This window comes from Xyrauchen texanus, chromosome 8, assembly GCF_025860055.1.
Source record: "Xyrauchen texanus isolate HMW12.3.18 chromosome 8, RBS_HiC_50CHRs, whole genome shotgun sequence".
Lineage (NCBI taxonomy): Eukaryota > Metazoa > Chordata > Actinopteri > Cypriniformes > Catostomidae > Xyrauchen > Xyrauchen texanus.
In genome coordinates, this window is record NC_068283.1 from 37,876,465 (window position 1) to 37,898,211 (window position 21,747).

The 21,747-nt window shown below is 35.0% G+C and overlaps 1 protein-coding gene across 1 annotated transcript; it reads left to right on the forward strand.

Annotated features, from left to right (window-relative positions):
* Positions 1-2,481: 2,481 nt before the first annotated feature.
* On the forward strand, positions 2,482-17,521 carry LOC127647488 (interleukin-2 receptor subunit beta-like). The gene is made up of 10 exons (XM_052131753.1): positions 2,482-2,587; positions 4,212-4,303; positions 4,461-4,569; positions 6,251-6,329; positions 6,437-6,524; positions 6,970-7,103; positions 7,255-7,459; positions 10,013-10,115; positions 10,551-10,635; positions 14,944-17,521. The coding sequence occupies exons 2-10, from the start codon at positions 4,225-4,227 to the stop codon at positions 15,655-15,657; spliced, it is 1,596 nt and encodes a 531-aa protein (XP_051987713.1). The 5' UTR covers positions 2,482-2,587; positions 4,212-4,224; the 3' UTR covers positions 15,658-17,521.
* The last annotated feature ends 4,226 nt before the right edge of the window (positions 17,522-21,747 follow it).

Here is a 21,747-nt window from a genome sequence, read left to right on the forward strand (position 1 = left end):
GTGCAAACAGGAGAAAGCCGCTGTTGTGCGCCGTAGAATCCAACAGCATGCAGCAGAGGGATAACAGGAACTCGGTGTGTACACGCAGCAGTTGCAGACACGACCATCGGCTCCGAAGAAATTTTCTGAATGAACTCCCGTATTTGCGCCGCTTAAATACCCGTAGGTCCGGGGGCGGGACATGCAAATACTGGTTGCCAACTCTCATTGGCCTTTTTTCATAGTCCAGAGGTGAATATCGGCGCTCAAGAGAGACCCCTAGTGTGGCTTCTCTGACACAACGTGGAGAGAGCGACAGAAGGGGAACTATAATTCTTTTGGACTGCTCTTGGATTACTGATTGCATAATTTTTTAGGGTGGCTGTGGCTCAGTTGATAGAGCAGGTCGGCCACTAATTGCAGGGTTGGCGGTTCGATTCCCAGCCCACACGACTCCACATGCCGAAGTGTCCTTGGGCAAGACACTGAACCCCAAGTTGCTCCCAATGGCAGGCTAGCACCTTGCATGCCAGCTCTGCTGCCATTGGTGTGTGTGTATGGGTGAATGAGTCACAGTGTAAAGCGCTTTGAATACCGTTAAGGTTAAAAAGGTGTTATATAAGTGCAGACGATTTACCATTTAGACCATTTAATTTTAAATAAGCTAAATATCAAATTTATTTGCGAGTCACTGAAAAAAATGTGCTTTAACGCCATGAACAACTCATATTACCCAAGATAGAAGACGATGATAGCATGCATGTATTTTATATTGTTATTTTGGACATTCAAAATGGGGACTGAACTATTTTTGTTTTTGGCTTTGAACTCAATAATGAGAGAAGGTCTCAAGATATGTTGTAGAAAATGAACGAGAATCTGTACCTCATAACCATTTATGAGATGGTGTGGTCTTAATCTATGACTGCCATCCTGAAGCATGGATTGAAGTGCATATGGTGTAAAAATAAATAAAACAATGTGGATGTTACCAACACCTCTGATATGTTTGTTTACAACATGCGTTTTTTTACAGAAGAGTGTCTGGAATAATGTTCCATTTTGGTGCACTTGGTTAGATCCCTATAAGTGAGATCCCTATAACCCCACCCTCCTTATTGGGGTTTTGAGTTGGCATGGAGGTGGCCTCCTCATTGGCAAACCCAAGTACCACCGCTCCCAATACTCATATTATGCAGTCTATGTAGGGCACCTACACTGAAACTTCACTGGCTACACTTACTCGCTCGTTATATGTTATTCAAGGACCCGGTAGCAGTTGTGGAATACAGACTAATGCCTTGTGCACTTTCACCTCACGCCCTGCCCAGCGCCTCCCAACATTCCCGGAGCACTGCATAGGGCATCAGCTTGCCCAGCGGTGGCACTTCTACATGAGAGCATGAATAAATGCGAAGCTGTTTGTGTTTCACCAGTATTTCAAGCTCTGGCTCGGACTGCTTTCAAAATGTAGGAGTCTTTGGCAAATTTGTGATGTAATAAAAAAAATGATCATGTAATCCATTAAGTAAATGTAACTACCCAACACTGCAGGCGAGTCAGAAAGGTTTCACTGGAATAAAGGAGCCCTGCTAAACCTGTTAATTAGAAGAGGGTGTCCGGATACTATTGTCCATGTAGCATACAATCACACACAGGTCATATCTTAGTTTAAAGGAACAGAATGCACTGGTTAAAGTCCATATACAGCATGCTTGTTACCAATGCAGACATCACTGACTAACAGATCGTTCATGTTGGACAAATTGTGGAACATCTGCCAGCCAAGTTACTCATGCACAGAGGATGTTGCATGAGTTATAAATGGTAAATTTTTAATTAGATCCATATTTCTCATAAGGGCTCTTCCTTTAGTTCTTTTACTTTCCTTAAAATCTTGGTTCTCCTTGGGCTTCAGTAGAGCATTTTTGTATGCGTAAGTGGATTTGCATGCATGCTTTTGTTTGTATGCATGTATTTGTGTGTAGTCTGTGGGTATCAAATGTTTGTATAAAACAGGATGTGGTCCTCATCAAACTTGTGTGCTCTGAATGCAGTTCATGCGCTGTGACAAGCAGTGTGAGGCCCAGGAGGCTACTCTCCTTGGAAATTGGAACCTGAAAAGTCAAACTTTTCTGACCCACATACTTGCTTTGTGACAGTTTCGGCTTCCTCTATATCAAACTTTTAATTGTAACAAAATGCATTTCACGCTGAGTATACTCTCAGATAGACTATACAAGAATGTTTTTCTGCTTCAAACTTGAAAAAACTATCACATTTTCTCTTCTGGTCCTCTCCTTGAGCTTCAAAAGCTGCTGACCTTTTGATTGAGCTTTTTCGTTCTCTTTAAACACAACCTCTATCCTACCAGCAAACACTGTGGTTACCCAGTTAGGCGCACAAACACACATGCACACACTGAGTGGAGGAGACAAAAGTGCAGTTGTCACACAGAGAAAGCGAGAGGTTGGGTGAGTGACAGAAAGGGAGGAGCAGACAGAACGAGAGAGGTAAAGAGGGCCGTAAGTGTCAGGTAGAGAGACAGACCTCAGCATCCATGGTGCCTGCGCAGACAGCTGTTTGATAGACAGCTGAAGGCAAAGGGGTAAGTCTACTCTTCAGTCTTACATTTGCACATTAAATGACCTGTATCATCTCAGCAGGGTCGACCTCGAGCATCAATCTGTATATGACAACAACTGACCCAATTTGGTACATTTGTTAAATACTTTGGTATTTTTTCCATGAAAGACAACAAATATTATTCTTACCATGTAACTCAATAATATCTGGAATATGTACAGTACATTTATTGCAACTTGACTTGTGATGGTAGATAATATATGGGCAGATTTATAGCCAGCAGTGAAATATGAAATCAGAAAAGTAATTTGTGAGAAGTTGCACGGTAACTAAGTGCAAACTGTTGAAAACACTGAACTTTATGCACTCCTAGGATTAAGAATGGGAGATGCTGATGCATTTTGTGAAACTTAGAGTGAGAAACTGATGTTTGCGGTGATCACTTAGATCAAAAGTTGAGGTTTGAATCGTATGTCATCCTAACATGCTACAAATTGCTATCCAAATTACTCAGCATTCATTTATCAAAGACTTGTGAGAGTGCAACTGCAAGGTCAGTGTTTGCAATACATTCCCGGGCACTGGTCATTATTTATCACATTGACAGATGGGGCATCTGTGCTGTAAGTATATTTGTGTGTGCCGTTTTATAAGAAGTCCTTACGGATACAGCTGAGGGTTTTTTTGTTTTCTCTGTGGGTGGAAATATTTTTGACTACCCACACACTAAGAGGGGCATATTGCTGGTGAAAATGGCAAACTCAGCAAAAGAATCAAAGGTAGCTTACGTCATATTCACACATCTAAAGCACAAAAATTGTGTCAAGTATTTTGCAATGGAATTCAATTTGTGTGTTTTGCAGTTTACAGTTGCCTTTGGACAACATCCCCTTAGGTTAACAGCCACATAACAGAGGCCATTTTTCTGTTTGTATCATACTTTCAGCCACAGGTAAAAAACCCGCAGCATCTGTGGTTGTGCTCTCAGTTTTATCGCCATAGTGACAGTTTGTGAATTTACAAGTTGTTGAATACCGAGCTTGTTTCTGTAAGAGATGCCCCGGGCCCCTGACCTCGCACTCACCCCTGCTATTAGTGGATAACCATGTATCAAGTCCGCTGATTAATATACCAAATATGATCGTAGATATTGATCATAAACAACAAATTAAGCTGACCACAATTGTGTGGTGCTTTGAGACTGAGCTGTGGGTGTTAAAAATATATATTTTTAAAGTGTTAGTTCACCCAAAAATAAATTCGGTCATCACTGACTAACCTTCTTGTCATTACAAACTTGAATTATGTTTTTTCCTCTGTGGAAAACAAATGGAGATGTTAGGCAGAATGTCTAAGCTGGTCTTTTCATGACATGACATGAGCTATTTCCTGATCATACAATGGCCATATGGACTATTTTTATGGCACATTTTGTTTTTGTTTTTTGGGGGGGGGGGGGTTTCAGTTCAGGTTCACTGTATGTAAAATTGCCAGGGTATTCAAAAACATATGTTTTTGCATTGCAAAATAGGTTTGGAATGACATGACAGTGAATAAATGAACTCGTAATTTTAATTATTGGGTGAACTATACCGTTAAACAAACGATGCACTTTGTGGAATTTTGTGTTGTGCTTGTGTGCTCAGGATCCAAGTAGTGATGAAGCATTACTGCTATACCCCTCTCCTCATCTTCATACTACTTTATGGGACCACCCAGTCCAGTCACACGCAAATGGGTACGTGTTTATATGCATTTGTGTTGCGCAATTACCAGAAGCAAACTTGTTTAATGCCCAATTCCTATAATTACAAGGAATGAAATACAAAACAAATGTTTACTTGATTTCTTTTGTCTTTTAACTTTGCTTTGTCTTGTGATCTTACCTTAAACAGAGGGTCTATCATGTGTGAATGACTATTTGACAAACATTTCCTGTGTGTGGTGGGACTCGGATTTCTCCGGCCAGCAATGTGAGCTTGAGGGGAACAGGGGCTTTGGGAGGTTTGTGACAACTTCTTAAATCAGATGTGTGTAATTTTGTGAATGATGGGGACACAATGTTTCGTTCCCTCCATCAGGGAACGGACCGAGACGTTCCCTATCTCTCATTCACTCGACGTTGTGTCGATGTGAGAGACGTATCTAGTATGGGAGCAGGCCATGGCAGCCATCCTTTTCTCTCTATGTTTTCTCTCCACAGAGTACTTTTTTGGCTGGGGCCTTTTAACGCTTATTATATGCATCGGGGAAGGTGTTCTTTTCCTTTCCTATTCTTTCAGGGAGAAAAGACCCTGCGGAGACCACATCCTGCCTGAAGGGGAGGTTAACATGTGGCAAATACGTCACGTGGGCTCACAGTGGCACATGGAAGAGGTGCGGCTGTAGGTCCTGCCTCAAAGGGGAGGAGCTGTACAAACACAGCGAATGGGAGATGCGGGTCTACCGATAGGGAGACTGTACCACGCAAGATACATTATAACTGGCACCTGTGTAGCACAAACCCCAGTGCAGGACATGCTAACACACGTACTGGGTACTTATTTCTCGTCCTTCCTGACCTTGCACAGAATCTGTGCAATTATGCTCACTGAAGAAACGCATATTTGCGCAGCCCCCGGGACCAGCCAGTCTGTTCTGAGGGGAGCTCCCTTCAGGGAGTACCAGTGCGGACAGTGGGAGGATTTCCGGGAAGAAAACAGGTCTACCTGTGCTTTGGCGAATCGACTCCAAATTAGCTGGACCACCTGGGGTGGATTCTCCACTTTCACCTGAGTGCCACCTGCCGTGATAGTGCGTCCACTGTGGCATTGAGGCTGCTCAGGATGGGAGCGGCCCGCAGTGACCTTAGCGACCGTAGCCAGAGGAGGAGATGGCGGGCGAGTTGTGACATGTGACGAGAACATAAGCCAAACAAACACGTTCTTGCCCTGGATCCATAGCAATAGCCTCCGCAGGGCGAGCAGTACTGCCAGCAACTCTAGGCAGTTGATGTGCCAACACAGTCCTGTCCTGGTAGCAGCGGCTGCGTGCGCTTTGCACACAGCATCCCAGCCTAACTTGATGCACACGATGTGTGCCCACCTCGGGACTTGAGTTTGAAGCCAGTGCTGAAGCGGTCTCATATGCATCAACCCAAGTGCCCTGACCACCGACGAGGATGCCATATGCCCCAGGAGCCTCTGAAAGTATTTCAGTGGAATCGCTGTCCTGCACCAGAATGATTTCAAGCAGTTCAAAACAGACTGCGCGTGCTCACTTGTGAGGCACGCTATCATTATCAAATATACTCTTTTGCAGGAATATATACTCTCTTAGCTCTAAAGCCACTGAATTGCGCCGTATATCCAACAGCAATTCTCTTCTTAGAGGTGAATGGACCGGCAGTGGAATTTAGCTCGCTGAACATCACCGCTCGGCTCCGAAGAAAAAATCTGAATGAGTGGTTGCGAGCCAGCTATTTCTTTACCTGTATGTCTGGGGTGGCATGCAAATTTCACTCGCTAATTATCATTGGACTTTTCTCAAAGATCTGAGGTGTTTGGGGCTCCCAAGTGCGACCTCTAGTGTCACTACATCGACACAACATTGAGTGAGTGACAGATAGGGACATAAACGTACAAATTGTGGTCTTGAATCTGAATTTGGTTTATTTTGTGATTTGTGTGTGTGTGTGTGTGTATAGAAAGCCAAAATGTGAGCTGGTGCCACTGAAGAGTCATTCATATCTATCGAGAGGTTGTGCTGTAAACTTTGAGGAAGTGGTGAGCAGAAAATAGAAGGATTTTAATACTTTTCACCTAAGTTGACATCTAGTATCCTCATTTTATCAACAAGTGTCCTCTCCTTTACCTCTCTCTCTTTCTCACAGAACTTTTTCTTTGCTGATAGGATCAATTTTATTGTGTTTTGTAATGGATCTCTCATTACTGAAATGCGTTATCATCCTGGCCGACACAGTAAGTGGCTTTTTGACTTTGGAATTTTCCCAAAAAGTGTAAAGACTGAAGCTTTTAAAACATTGCACTGTTTGTTTGAGCATCCCGACCAGCCAGACACAGCAACATTGGTTCAACCAATCGCATGAGTTTGGGAGCAGGACTATAATTTTGGCAAAACAATTGAAGATGGGGGAATATTCAGGAAAGCTCTTTGAAAACAATGTTTATGTTTTTTTGCAATTCCGTCTAGTAACATTAGTGGAGTTGAAATGACACACTTCAACTTTTAGGATGAAAACAGATTTACTGATTTAATCTATAATTGTGCATAGATTCAATAGCAATTGCTATACAGCAGAACGGAGGAGACTATGTGTTTTGTGAAGCCAGATGCTTTTTGTTTTATCACTTTAACAAATCAGCATTATTCATCTTGGTTTATATATATTTTTTCCATTGACAGTTAAGACGCACCCACCAGAAAAGCCAACTGTAAGCAGAGACAACATAACGTGGAGTCGAGGCATTCACTTTCCAAATGACATTAAACAATATGAATTTGAGCTACAGTTTAAACAAGCAAACACAAGCTGGGAGGTAAGCATGCATTTGTGTTTGATTAATTTGAAGTTTTATTTATAGGTAAAGTGTTTAATTTCTACGCCACTTGTGTCACCAAATGAAATTGCAAAAATAACCAGTTTTTACTAACAATGATTGCATATTTGTGCATGCTCCTGTGTTATAGTTGGCAAGACTTCAGTTTGTGTCCCATGAAAGTTCCGTAGTTCTGAACAATAATGAACTGACTGTAGGAAAAGTGTACCAGGCCAGGGTGCGTGTGAAGCCAGTTGAACCAATAGATACAGGTTGCTTTAAGGGGGAATGGAGTGACTGGAGCCCTGTTGTGTCCTGGCGGTCTGAGATTGGGAAGATAGAAATGCCACCACTAGGTGGGACCTCCTGCCAACCTCATAATATAACACTGTGTTTGTAGGCTATATGCTGGATATATTATGGTGGTGTTGTATAATTTTATATTTAGTTTATATAGTTATATTGTTTATATTTAAATATGAAAATGTACAACTATTTATTCCGATTAATATTAATATATTTGGATCCACAAATATATATTCTGATTTATAACTATTATAGTTATATATTCTGATTTATGACTATATATTCTGATTTATAACTATTATAGTTATATATTCAGATTAATAACTATATATTCAGATTTACATATATTCAGATTAATAACTATATATTCTGATTTATAACTATTATAGTTATATATTCAGATTTAGCAGAATATTTATGATTAATTACTTTAGATTCCTAATTTTAACAATATATTCAGACTTACTGTACATATATTCACATTTACATATATTCAGATTTATAACTATATATTCTGATTTATAACTATTATAGTTATATATTCAGATTTAGCAGTATATTTAGGATTAATTACTTTATATTCCTAATTTTAACAATATATTCAGACTTACTTTACATATATTCAGATTAATCACTATATATTCTGATTTATAACTATTATAGTTATATATTCAGATTAATAACTATATATTCTGATTTATAACTATTATAGTTATATATTCAGATTTAGCAGTACATTTAGGATTAATTACTTTATATTCCTAATTTTAACAATATATTCAGATTTACTGTACATATATTCAGATTAATAACTATATATTCAGATTTATAACTATTATAGTTATATATTCAGATTAATAACTATATATTCAGATTTATAACTATTATAGTTATATATTCAGATTAATAACTATATATTCAGATTTATAACTATATATTCAGATTTATAACTATTATAGTTATATATTCAGATTTAGCAGTATATTTAGGATTAATTACTTTATATTCCTAATTTTAACAATATATTCAGACTTACTGTACATATATTCAGATTAATAACTATATATTCAGATTTACATATATTCAGATTAATAACTATATATTCAGATTTACATATATTCAGAATAATAACTATATATTCTGATTTATAACTATATATTCAGATTTACATATATATTCAGATTAATAATCTGATATATATTCAGATTTACATATATTCAGATTAATAACTATATATTCAGATTTACATATATTCAGATTAATAACGATATATTCAGATTTACATATATTCAGATTAATAACTATATATTCAGATTTACATATATTCAGATTAATAACTATATATTCAGATTTATAACTATTATAGTTATATATTCAGATTAGTAACTATATTCAGATTAGTAACTATATATTCAGATTTATAACTATATATTCAGATTTATAACTATTATAGTTATATATTCAGATTTAGCAGTACATTTAGGATTAATTACTTTATATTCCTAATTTTAACAATATATTCAGTCTTACTGTACATATATTCAGATTAATAACTATATATTCAGATTTACATATATTCAGATTAATAACTATATATTCAGATTTACATATATTCAGATTAATAACTATATATTCAGATTTACATATATTCAGATTAATAACTATATATTCAGATTTATAACTATTATAGTTATATATTCAGATTAGTAACTATATTCAGATTAGTAACTATATATTCAGATTTATAACTATATATTCAGATTTATAACTATTATAGTTATATATTCAGATTTAGCAGTACATTTAGGATTAATTACTTTATATTCCTAATTTTAACAATATATTCAGACTTACTGTACATATATTCAGATTAATAACTATATATTCAGATTTACATATATTCAGATTTACATATATTCAGATTAATAACTATATATTCAGATTTACATATATTCAGAATAATAACTATATATTCTGATTTACATATATTCAGATTTACATATATTCAGATTAATAACGATATATTCAGATTTACATATATTCAGATTAATAACTATATATTCAGATTTATAACTATTATAGTTATATATTCAGATTAATAACTATATATTCTTATTTAGCAGTACATTTAGGATTAATTACTTTATATTCATAATTTTAAGAATATATTCAGACTTACTGTACATATATTCAGATTAATAACTATTATAGTTATATATTCAGACTTACTGTACATATATTCACATTTACATATATTCAGATTTATAACTATATATTCTGATTTATAACTATTATAGTTATATATTCAGATTTAGCAGTACATTTAGGATTAATTACTTTATATTCCTAATTTTAACAATATATTCAGACTTACTGTACATATATTCAGATTAATAACGATATATTCAGACTTACTGTACATATATTCAGATTAATAACGATATATTCAGACTTACTGTACATATATTCAGATTAATAACTATATATTCAGGATTTACAACTATATATATTCTGGATTATAACATTATATTATGTATATGATATATACTTATATAGTACATGTATATACGTATGGATATGATAGCAGTTTTTCTCTTTTTCAGCTCTGCCTGATGATATCCGTACATTTCTAATCATTGGCTTCCATGTTTTACTTGTTCTTGCTGGCATTTCTTTGATTATCTACAAGGTCAATAAAAGCAGCTTGTGAGTATAATGTTCAATACTAAACTTTGGTTACAAGCTTGCAAAAATGCAGACCTTATTTAGAGTACAATGAGGTTAAAACAGCTCATACAATTAGTTTGACAATCAACATTTTCTGAAGGTTAAACAAATTTTACTGACCCTTTGTTGAAAAACAACAAAAATGTGACCTTTTTCAAAGTTTCAGCCCCTATTTGTTATCCTGCTCATGTAAAGCGTCTTGTATGCATGTCTGTGGGTGTCTGTATGTAGGTGTATATGTTTCTATTTATAGGATTTCCGTGTAGGTATCTGCATGTGTTGGTATCCGTTTGTGTCCACCTAATGTATTTGCATTTGTTTGTGCATTGAAGTAAGTGTTGGTATTCATTGTACTGTTTGAATCAGTTACATCTGCTGTATCAAACTATTTATATCAATACTTTTTTTATGCAGGCTATTAAAACCAAAACATCAACATGTTCCTGATCCCTCCAAATACTTCCAGCCTCTACACACCATTCATGGAGGAAACTTCCAGGTGAGTTCTACACACTAGTTTCAATGTGTTTGTGTATACGGTAGAATAAATGTTACACTTAATTAAACCATAAACATAGGTATGGAGCCTTGATTCTGCACAGAAGAAAATAAAATCTCTATTATTTCTCACAATTGCAACTTTAGTTCTTGCAGTCACTACTTTATATCTCCCAATTGTCACTTTATATCTTGCAGCTGCAATTTTTATTTTACAATTGCGACTTTATACCTTGCCATTTGCAACTTTATATCTAAATCTGACATTGCAATTTCATTTTTTGCAATTACAACTTCATATCTCTCAATTGTCACTATAAATTTTGCAATTGTGACTTTGTCTTGCAATTACGACTTTATTTCTTGCAATTGTCACTTTGGATTTCACAATTGCAACTATATCTTGCAGTTGCGACTTTATTTCTCACATTTGCGACTTCATATCTCCCAGTTGTCACTTTATATTTAAACTCGCAATTGCAACTATATTTCTCGCAATCCCGACTTAATATCTCTCAATTGTCACTTTATATTTTGCAATTGCAACCTTATATCTCACTTTATATTTCTTAATTCCGACTTGCAGTTGCGACTTGATATCTTCCAGTTGTCACTTTTTATATTGCAATTGCGAATTTATACCTTGCAAATTGCGACTTCATGTTGTAATTGCGACTTTATATCTAGACCTGCAATTGCAACTGTTTCTCATAATTGCTACTTAATATATCCCAATTGTCAATTTATATTTTGCAATTGTGACATTATACCTTGCAATTGTCACTTTGTATTTCACAATTGCGACTATGTCTAGACCAGAAATTGCAACTGTTTGTCACAATTGTCACTTTATATTTTGCAACTGCTACTTAATATATCCCAATTGTCTCTTTATATCTGGCAATTTGCAACTTTATATCTAAATTCGCCATTGCAACTTTATTTCTCCCAATTGTCAACGTTATATCTCTCAATTGTCAATGTTATATCTCTCAATTGTCACTTTACACCTTGCAAATTGCGACTATGTCGTAATTGTGACTATATCTAGACCTGCAATTGCAACTGTTTCTCACAATTGCTACTTAATATATCCCAATTGTCAATTTATATTTTGCAATTGCAACATTATATCTTCCAATTGCATCATTATATCTTGCAATTGTCACTTTATATTTCACAATTGTCACTTTATATTTCACAATTGCAACTATATCTTGCAATTGTCACTTTATATTTCACAATTGTCACTTTATATTTCACAATTGCGACTATATCTTGCAATTGTCACTTTATATTTCACAATTGTCACTTTATATTTCACAATTGCAACTATATCTTGCAATTGTCACTTTATATTTCACAATTGTCACTTTATATTTCACAATTTCCGACTATATCTTGCAATTGTCACTTTATATTTCACAATTGCGACTATATCTTGCAATTGTCACTTTATATTTCACAATTGTCACTTTATATTTCACAATTGCGACTATATCTTGCAATTGTCACTTTATATTTCACAATTGCGACTTTATATTTCACAATTGTCACTTTATATTTCACAATTGCGACTATATCTTGCAATTGTCACTTTATATTTCACAATTGCGGCTATATCTTGCAATTGTCACTTTATATTTCACAATTGCGACTATATCTTGCAATTGTCACTTTATATTTCACAATTGCGACTATATCTTGCAATTGTCACTATATTTCACAATTGTCACTTTATATTTCACAATTGCCACTTTATATTTCACAATTGCCACTATATCTTGCAATTGTCACTTTATATTTCACAATTGTCACTTTATATTTCACAATTGCGACTATATCTTGCAATTGTCACTTTATATTTCACAATTGCCACTTTATATTTCACAATTGCGACTATATCTTGCAATTGTCACTTTATATTTCACAATTGCGACTATATCTTGCAATTGTCACTTTATATTTCACAATTGCGACTTTATATTTCACAATTGTCACTTTATATTTCACAATTGTCACTTTATATTTCACAATTGCGACTTTATATTTCACAATTGTCACTTTATATTTCACAATTGTCACTTTATATTTCACAATTGCGACTATATTTCACAATTGTCACTTTAGATTTCACAATTGCGACTATATCTTGCAATTGTCACTTTATATCTTGCAATTGTCACTTTATATTTCACAATTGCCACTTTATATTTCACAATTGCGACTATATCTTGCAATTGTCACTTTATATTTCACAATTGCGACTTTATATTTCACAATTGTCACTTTATATTTCACAATTGTCACTTTATATTTCACAATTGCGACTATATTTCACAATTGTCACTTTATATTTCACAATTGCGACTATATCTTGCAATTGTCACTTTATATCTTGCAATTGTCACTTTATATTTCACAATTGCGACTATATCTTGCAATTGTCACTTTATATTTCACAATTGCGACTTTATATTTCACAATTGTCACTTTATATTTCACAATTGCGACTATATCTTGCAATTGTCACTTTATATTTCACAATTGTGACTATATCTCACAATTGTCACTTTATATTTCACAATTGCGACTATATCTTGCAATTGTCACTTTATATTTCACAATTGCGACTTTATATTTCACAATTGTCACTTTATATTTCACAATTGCGACTATATCTTGCAATTGTCACTTTATATTTCACAATTGTCACTTTATATTTCACAATTGCGACTATATCTTGCAATTGTCACTTTATATTTCACAATTGTCACTTTATATTTCACAATTGCGACTATATCTTGCAATTGTCACTTTATATTTCACAATTGCGACTATATCTTGAAATTGTCACTTTATATTTCACAATTGCGACTATATCTTGCAATTGTCACTTTATATTTCACAATTGTGACTATATCTTGAAATTGTCACTTTATATTTCACAATTGCGACTATATCTTGCAATTGTCACTTTATATTTCACAATTGCGACTATATCTTGAAATTGTCACTTTATATTTCACAATTGCGACTATATCTTGCAATTGTCACTTTATATTTCACAATTGTCACTTTATATTTCACAATTCCGGCTATATCTTGCAATTGTCACTTTATATTTCACAATTGTCACTTTATATCTTGCATTTGCAACTTTATTTCTCATAATTGCGACTTTATTTCTCTCAATCCACATTTAGTGACTTCATATCTCATAATTGTGACTATTTTTTGCAATTGCAACTTTATTTTTCAATAAATATTTATTTTTCTAGATATAGACTCACAATAATAGGAAATGAAATTACAATGGAAGAAATATTCACAATTATAATATTTAAAGTCAGAATTAGCTTTTTTTTTTACCCTCATGCCAGGCAGGATCTGGCTTCCACACAAAGGCACTTCCTACAGTATAAAATAATAATAATCATTTTCTGCAGCTTCTCTAGATTCAGTACAACTAGATTTGTATTCTAGAAATTTAGTAGTGGGGTGCTGTAAATATTGCAATATTTACAATATAGTTTTTTTTTTTTTTTTCCCCATAGCCAGGATCTACAGTATGTCTACTTCCTGCAATATTGCTCCTTACAAATGCAGGAAATGCTCTTGATAAAAGCATCTATTAAAGTATTGAATTGAAGAATTAATCAGTACAGTATGCAGTTATCTCTCTCACTTTCTATGTAGTGTATTCACACAGACTCATATTAGTGAATGGAAATTAACACAAATAACTATCTCAGGTTCACGTATTCGTCTTCTTATGCGAAATAAACAGTGTTGGCTGTACAAACACACACACACACACACACACACACACACACACACACACACACACACACACAATGATATCCACAAATAGCTTGTTATTTTCCTCATTTAAACATGATAAAAATATCTGCTTTAAATGTAAACATTTACTTCGCTGTGTAAACGGGGACATACTATAGATTCTATTGATTTCATATATGGCTCATTATTATTAATAATTATATAATTACTATTAACTACCCCTCAATAAAACCTTTTTGCATTTTTAGAATAAAAAATATATATTTATTTACTTTATTAATGAATTGTTTGTCCAAATGAGAATGTCCTCAAATGGAGATTTTGTCTTGGGGGGACAAATTCGTCCCCAAAGTAGCTAGCTGCATACACACACACCCTCTCTCACACATACACATTTTTAATGATGTGGTTGAAACATGCAGTTCTTGTAAATGCTTACTCATTTCTTTCTTACAGCTAACCAAAACACACACACACTCAAACATTTCCTCTTGCCTGTCCACAGAAATGGCTAGGCTGTCAGAAATCTGTTGGGCCGTATTTAACCCCACAGTCTCATGATGACATCTCACCTATCGAGGTCTCTGACATATGGGATGTGGCCTTGATGGACTCCAATCCTCAGATCTCTACAGCCACGCTCCTTCACTCCAATCAGGCAGACTCTGGACTCGAGAACAGCGGAACCAGCCATGCATCCTCGTCCGGTATCTCAAATATTGGCTACTTCTACAGCAAATCCCATTCGGGATCCTTGTATCTAGAAACCTGTCCCGTGTATTTCAGCTACCACCCTGCTGAAGGCCCAAACCCTGCTCTCTCGTCATCCAGCTCTTACGAACGTTTGAAAAACCCAAGTTATAATGTTGAAGAGCCATTGAGTCCAGAATCTGGATTTGGCATGGAGGAGCATTATGAGGAAGACCCTGATGATGAAGAAAACAATGATGCGGAGACCTGTGTGACTGAAGGAAATAATTTGGTTTCCTACATTATCTCATTGTCACAGGGTTCCTTGGGTTCAGTTCGCCCCGTAGAGAGGATTCCTCCCATTACCGTCTTCACACCCTGGCCTGAAATTGTGAGAGCGCCTAGCTGTAGTTTAACCTCTGAGCCTGCAGATGGCGCTGTGGTCAGACCCTCCTCTATGATCGAGCCATGTGTTAGTGGGTATCTGACCCTGAAAGAGATGCAGAAATTCAGCAACAAATCCATTTGAGTGCAGGTCTTGTTGTGTCTCCGTCCATTGTTTATGTGCATTAATTGGATGTAGCTCTACAAATTTTATAAATCCAACACCTGGCAAGCTGTTTGAGCTACATTGACAGCTTTGAATGTTAAGGCCATGTCCACAACAGTGCGTTTTATGTTTCCTAACATTATGTTTGTTTGTTTAAATATGCTGTACTAGCAATCGTTTTCAAAACGATTGAAAACGATTCAGTTTTTGGTGCAGAAAAAATGGCATTCCAGTGTGGATGAGCAGCGTAAATGTAGCAAAATCAACGCATTTTAATCGGAAAAAATATTTTTGTGGACGTGATCTAAGATTATATTCTATAGCGACATTATAAGCTACATTTTAAATCAACATAAAATTAAAACGGACCGTATTTATTGCTTAATACGGTCCTCATTTTACTGTCCACATTTAATTTGAAGTTTATTCATTAAGTTATATGTTGCTCCACCTCTTGAGACGACCTTCCTTTTCAGATGATGTCATAAGGCCTATTTGTTAATTGGAGCCAATTTAACGTCACGTTTTTTTGGTTTCGGTCATCTTGGAGCTACACTGACACCTAGTAGCATGGTTATAGCGTCATTCAAAATCAAAAGTTTTCAGTTCCCAATGCCTTTGTAGAAATTCACTATTCACATTCAGCCATGATTAATTAATCCATGAGTGGAAGTGTCCATTAACAGGGCTATTACTGAGACTAAGCCAGCAGTATTCGGCTGGTCATGTGATATTAACATGGCAGCCCCCATGTGTGGACCCTCTCCATGTAGAATAAACCAGATTTTATAAGGTGACCGATATGACTGGTCTTCATTTACATGTAAGTACTCATGATTTTATACATATGTTAAAATAATTATGATTCATGTCTTTAAGAGTTACACTTTCTTAATGAGTGTACCTTTATTATTACTATAAATATGTTTATTTACAGCACAGTTGTAATAGCAAATAATGAAAGATTTGGAAATGTCGAGATGCACTGGAGCGTGAACTTAACCTTAAGCCTTACATCCTGGTCGCCATCTTGTTTCCATTCTCTCCACAATCAGCGGCACACTTGCATTCAGCTCTGACTTCATTCTTATACGGAAAGCCTAAATTTCACTTTCCAATCAATTTGTCGATTCACGTTGACTTTAAAGTGTTCGAAATTTGTTCAAACGCACTGTATGAAGGAAAGTGTGTCTGTAGTTTAACACCTTGTATCCAAGTCTTCGTTATCGATTTATAAATGTTTAGTTTGTTTTTTTACCATTATTCATTGTAGCCTGTATAACTTTAATGATCTGTTGAATAAATTGCCACCACTAACCATTTATATTGCTTTTATATCACAGTTTATATATAATCTTTCAAATTATTATTGACTAAAATGATTTGGCAGTACAATCTCTCTTTTTAAGAGAGTTTAAAAAGTTGGCTAAATTTTTTGCTGCTATTGTTATTTAATCTTTAAAGCTACTGAATGTTATGAACATGGTATAAATGCTGCTTAATAAATATGTGAATAACAGTTTTAAATTCAGGGGGACAATTCATGAATGCAAACGGCTGTTATTGGACAATAAAAACCTCTCAACAACACTCCTTTATATTTCTACCATATTGTGAGATTCATATGACCTCTAAAATAAGATACAAAGGATTGAAGTGGCATTATTTGTAATTATTTTATAACAGTTGAGGATTGTACCTTTTTAGAGTATCATTCATGTAATGCTGTGATATATTCACTTTTTTGTATTATTTGGACTTATTTTTTGTATTTTACTTTTTTTATTGAAACGTGTATTTTCTGTAATCGTTCGAATTTAAATATTAAAAATAAATTACAAAACCCAAAAAGTGCAAGTGCCAAGCTGTTTACAAAAAAAGGGTTGAGTGCGTCGATGTTGAATGAGTGGAGTTATTGCAGGTAGTATGTGGTCTGACATTTATAAGTGCCAGCCCGTTTCCGTTTATTGCTTTTAAGTGCAGCTTGTGTAACCAGACAAATTCAAGCTTATTTCCCCTGTGAGGCCTGTTAAATGAACCTAGTGAACTTCAACAGGGCCATGTCCTCTGAAACGAGGGAGAAAAAGAAAAATGGACAGGCAGACATGCTTTTTTTTTATTTGAATGTGATGTAATCATTGTCCCTGCCACACTGGTCCTCATTTCAAATGAGTGATTTGGGTTGTCCTGTCTGGTGGCCTTTGCCTGATGGGTGAAAGGTGCTATATGATGTTCCTGGCAGGCTACTCTGCTTTACAGGCTCCATATAGTTAAGATAATGGTGGGGGTGGCTGCCTTCCAGGAACAAAACTGAGGTACCTTTGTACAATGGGCTTTACTTGGGCAAAGAGCTCCTGCTGGTGGATGTCAGAACTACACCCTTCTAGAGGCAGAAGTCCTTTTTCTGTATGTATTCAAAAGAAAAAAATAATGATTTCTGCAATAACAAGTCACTAAAAATAATAAGATTAGGCCTACAGTAGATATTCTACCAGTGACTTATTTTTCTATGGATTAGTTTATTATAATTACTTATATGCATTTACGTGTCGGACATGAGTTAAAGGAAATGCACCAAAATCGTGAAACGAGAGCATGAAGGAAAAATGTAATTTAATCTTGACAAACTTTGTCATTAGAAAAGCTCAAATGCTTCGGATCTCCAGTTTCGAGAAGACCACAGTCACTGCAGATAGTTCACTCTGATTACAAGTAAAACATGCTGAAGATTAGCGAACAGTTCAACTAGTGATGAGCGGTTTACTCACAAAAGCTATTTAACGACCTCTGGTCTCCTTCACTAGCATGCTGGTACTGTTATGTTGCTGGCAAGGATGAAGACAATGATGAAGGTGTGAAGAACCCAAGTGCAGTTTATTTAAATAAACGTAAAACCAAAAACCCTAACAATAAACGAGATCTAAACATAAACTTGGACTAGCATGAACAAAAACAACTTTTGCAAGTTACTCTTACAAACATCAATACTAGACAAAAGGACAATCATAAACATGAGGGCTTAAATACATGACATGGGTAACAAGACAGACAGAACTATAAACAAGATAATAAGACTATAAAACTAAACCAATGACAAACTAGAACTGTTAACAACCAAACAAGACAATGAAACATTAACCAATAACAAGACAAGACTAATTAACAAAGGAACCAATGAGAACAAAACACATGAAACATGGCGGGAACAGGATAATCACATGACTAGACAAGGACGAGAACAAATTTCAAAATAAAAGACATGAAATCAAAACATGAACAAAACCACATCTCAACGTGACAGGTACACGTTACATTTATTTATTTATTTATTTATTTATTTATTTGGGGGGTGCAAACCTTGATGGCTTCCCCTAAGGATGTTAAAGATGTCTTATTGGTTCTTGTGTAACTTGTGGAAAGTTTGAATATGTGAATGTCTAAACAAGATTTGAGAGCTGCAGCGGAAGGCAAGTTTTTCGGCAAATATGAAAAAGTTCAGACTTCAGAAGACTCTATAGCATACATGTCATCTGCACTTCTTTAAGGGTCCATCTATGGTGCTTTTTATTATGTTTTGGAGCTCGACAGCTCGTGGTCACTGTATTCTTTCAATGTATGGAAAGGAGCAGCTTGTACATTCTGCTGAACAATTCATCATGTGTTCCACAGGAAAAAGAAAGTCATATGAGTTTGGAACATGAGGGTGTGTAAATGATGTCCGAATTTTCATTTTAGATTACATATTACTATAATTTCTAAATCAAACATTCCTTTGTTGAAAGTGCTTCTTAGACCTCAAAAAAGAAAAGATTAGTTTTATTATATACCTTTTTTCCATGAATAGTCATGTTGACAGAGAATCATAATGCATGCAAAGACAGCTGCAGAGGAAAATACTGAAAGGAAAATAAGGGAACAGATGGAGGGAATGTAGCATGGGCTGAATAGGAGACAAAACCAAACTTTTGTCAAAGGTCAACGACAGACCTTAATTTTCTTTCCATATGGGGAGAATGAGATTATTGCTATTACATAAGTACCACCAGGAATGTAACCAATGGCCCAGACGTACTAATGCAAAACAGATGAGAATGTGTATTTTGAGAAGGATGTGTATTACAATGTGTGCGTGCAGAACCTCAAATGCACTATATGTCCTTTTTATAACAATATGTTTTTAATGGTTCATGTGTGTTAAACATAAACCATTACATGCAGTATTGGCCATTCATTTTCTTATTACAAATAATTCTCCTAATTACTGAGATTACCTTGGAATAACTCATTTGAGGTTTTTTTCTTTAACCCAAGAATAAAAATTCACAGCAAAGCTTGTTGCGCACCATTTGTGCTACAGACATGAATGCAGGGGCGGAGCTAGGGGGTGGCCAGGGGTGGCCACGGCCACCATGGAAATAATCGCGGCCACCCCGATCTATTATAAATAATAATAATAATAATAATTTCGTAGAAATTGATCAAAAGGACAAAAATGGCTAAACTATTACGTTCAGACTGCGAAACTATCGCGACAGTTTAATCATAAAATAAAAAAAAAAAAAGTTTAATCATTAAACTATCGCGAGGCAAATGTGCTATCGCGAGAGTTTACGTAGCGCGCGTTTCCAACATTCGACTGTGAAGAGGGGTGCAGCTTCGTTTTGGTGCCTGGATCAACTCATGTTTGAGCACACAAACACATCTATTCACGTGAGTTATTAATATCAGATAAATTATTATTTTAGTTCCTTTCAACTCTTTGTGTCAGTGAATTTGTATCAAAGTGAACAGTTAGGAAGCAGTTGGCTTTATATTAGCTGACTTGACTTGGATGCTCAGAACTATTTCCATGTTATCTCTGAATATATAAGGACATTTATTAAGTTATGTTTTTATCATGAGACATTTAATGTGATTCAACATTCCAGTATAATTACTAGCCTAGGTTTTAGGTCGATTTTATATACAGTATAACAAAAACATTCTAATCTTTGTTCAATAATAGTCCTCCATTTTTGTTTGTTTTTTCAAACATGATGTTAATGTTGAAATGTTTTGCTCAGGTGTATTTATGTCAGACAGTCAGTGAAATGTGTGGAAAATGAAAAGAAAGGCACCAGATATAGCATCCTTCTTCAGGAAGAGTAGCAAGAAGCAGCCAAATGACTCTAAGACACAGGAGAATAATAGGCAGGATGAAAGAGAGAAAGAACAGACTGACCCAGAGAGTGAGGGAGAAGAATCTCCAGAGAGCACAAGCCCAAGAGAAATGTTAGGTATACCTCCACTCACACACTTGAGTACTCTACTGGTATATATGTTTGAATACAACAAGTGATATAGAAATCAATAATATATAAAACTGTTTAAAGTGTATGAAAACCAACTGAGACTGATTTTTGTATTCTAGCACTTTCTCAGACAGTTCAGGAGACAAACTTTAAGAATGAAGAGGAGCCAACTACCAGTAACCACGCTGACCCAATAGGACCTCCAGGTAAACTACAGTACCTATCACACATACCTTGATTATACAGGTGAAACTCGAAAAATTAGAATATCGTGCAAAAATTATAATTTTGATGATAAAAACCCCAAATTCAAAATATCAGAAAATTAGAATAATATTATATGAAATCAATAAAAAAAAGGATTTTAAATACAGAAATGTCGGCCCTCTGAAAAGTATAATCATGCATATGTGTATAGTTATATATATTAAATATATTAGTTTAACTTTTTAATTTGAATTACTGAAATACACAATCTTTTGCACAATATTAAAAAATAAAGAAATAAAGTGATCTTGAACATGATTTTCTGGTCCTGTTTAAACTGTTTTTTTTTTTCAGCATTGGGAAATATGTATTCTGTTTTCAAAGTGAATTTCCTAAGTTTTATTTGATTAAATAACTTGAGGGTGAGTAAAATTATGACACACAGTTATCTGGTGAACTTTAATAAAAATGTCATTGTAGGCTAGCTATTGTACATTATACATCATTGTGATTTTGGGCACCTACAATACTTTAAAAATTATTTTAAGGTTGGATGAGTGCCATGTTTGTT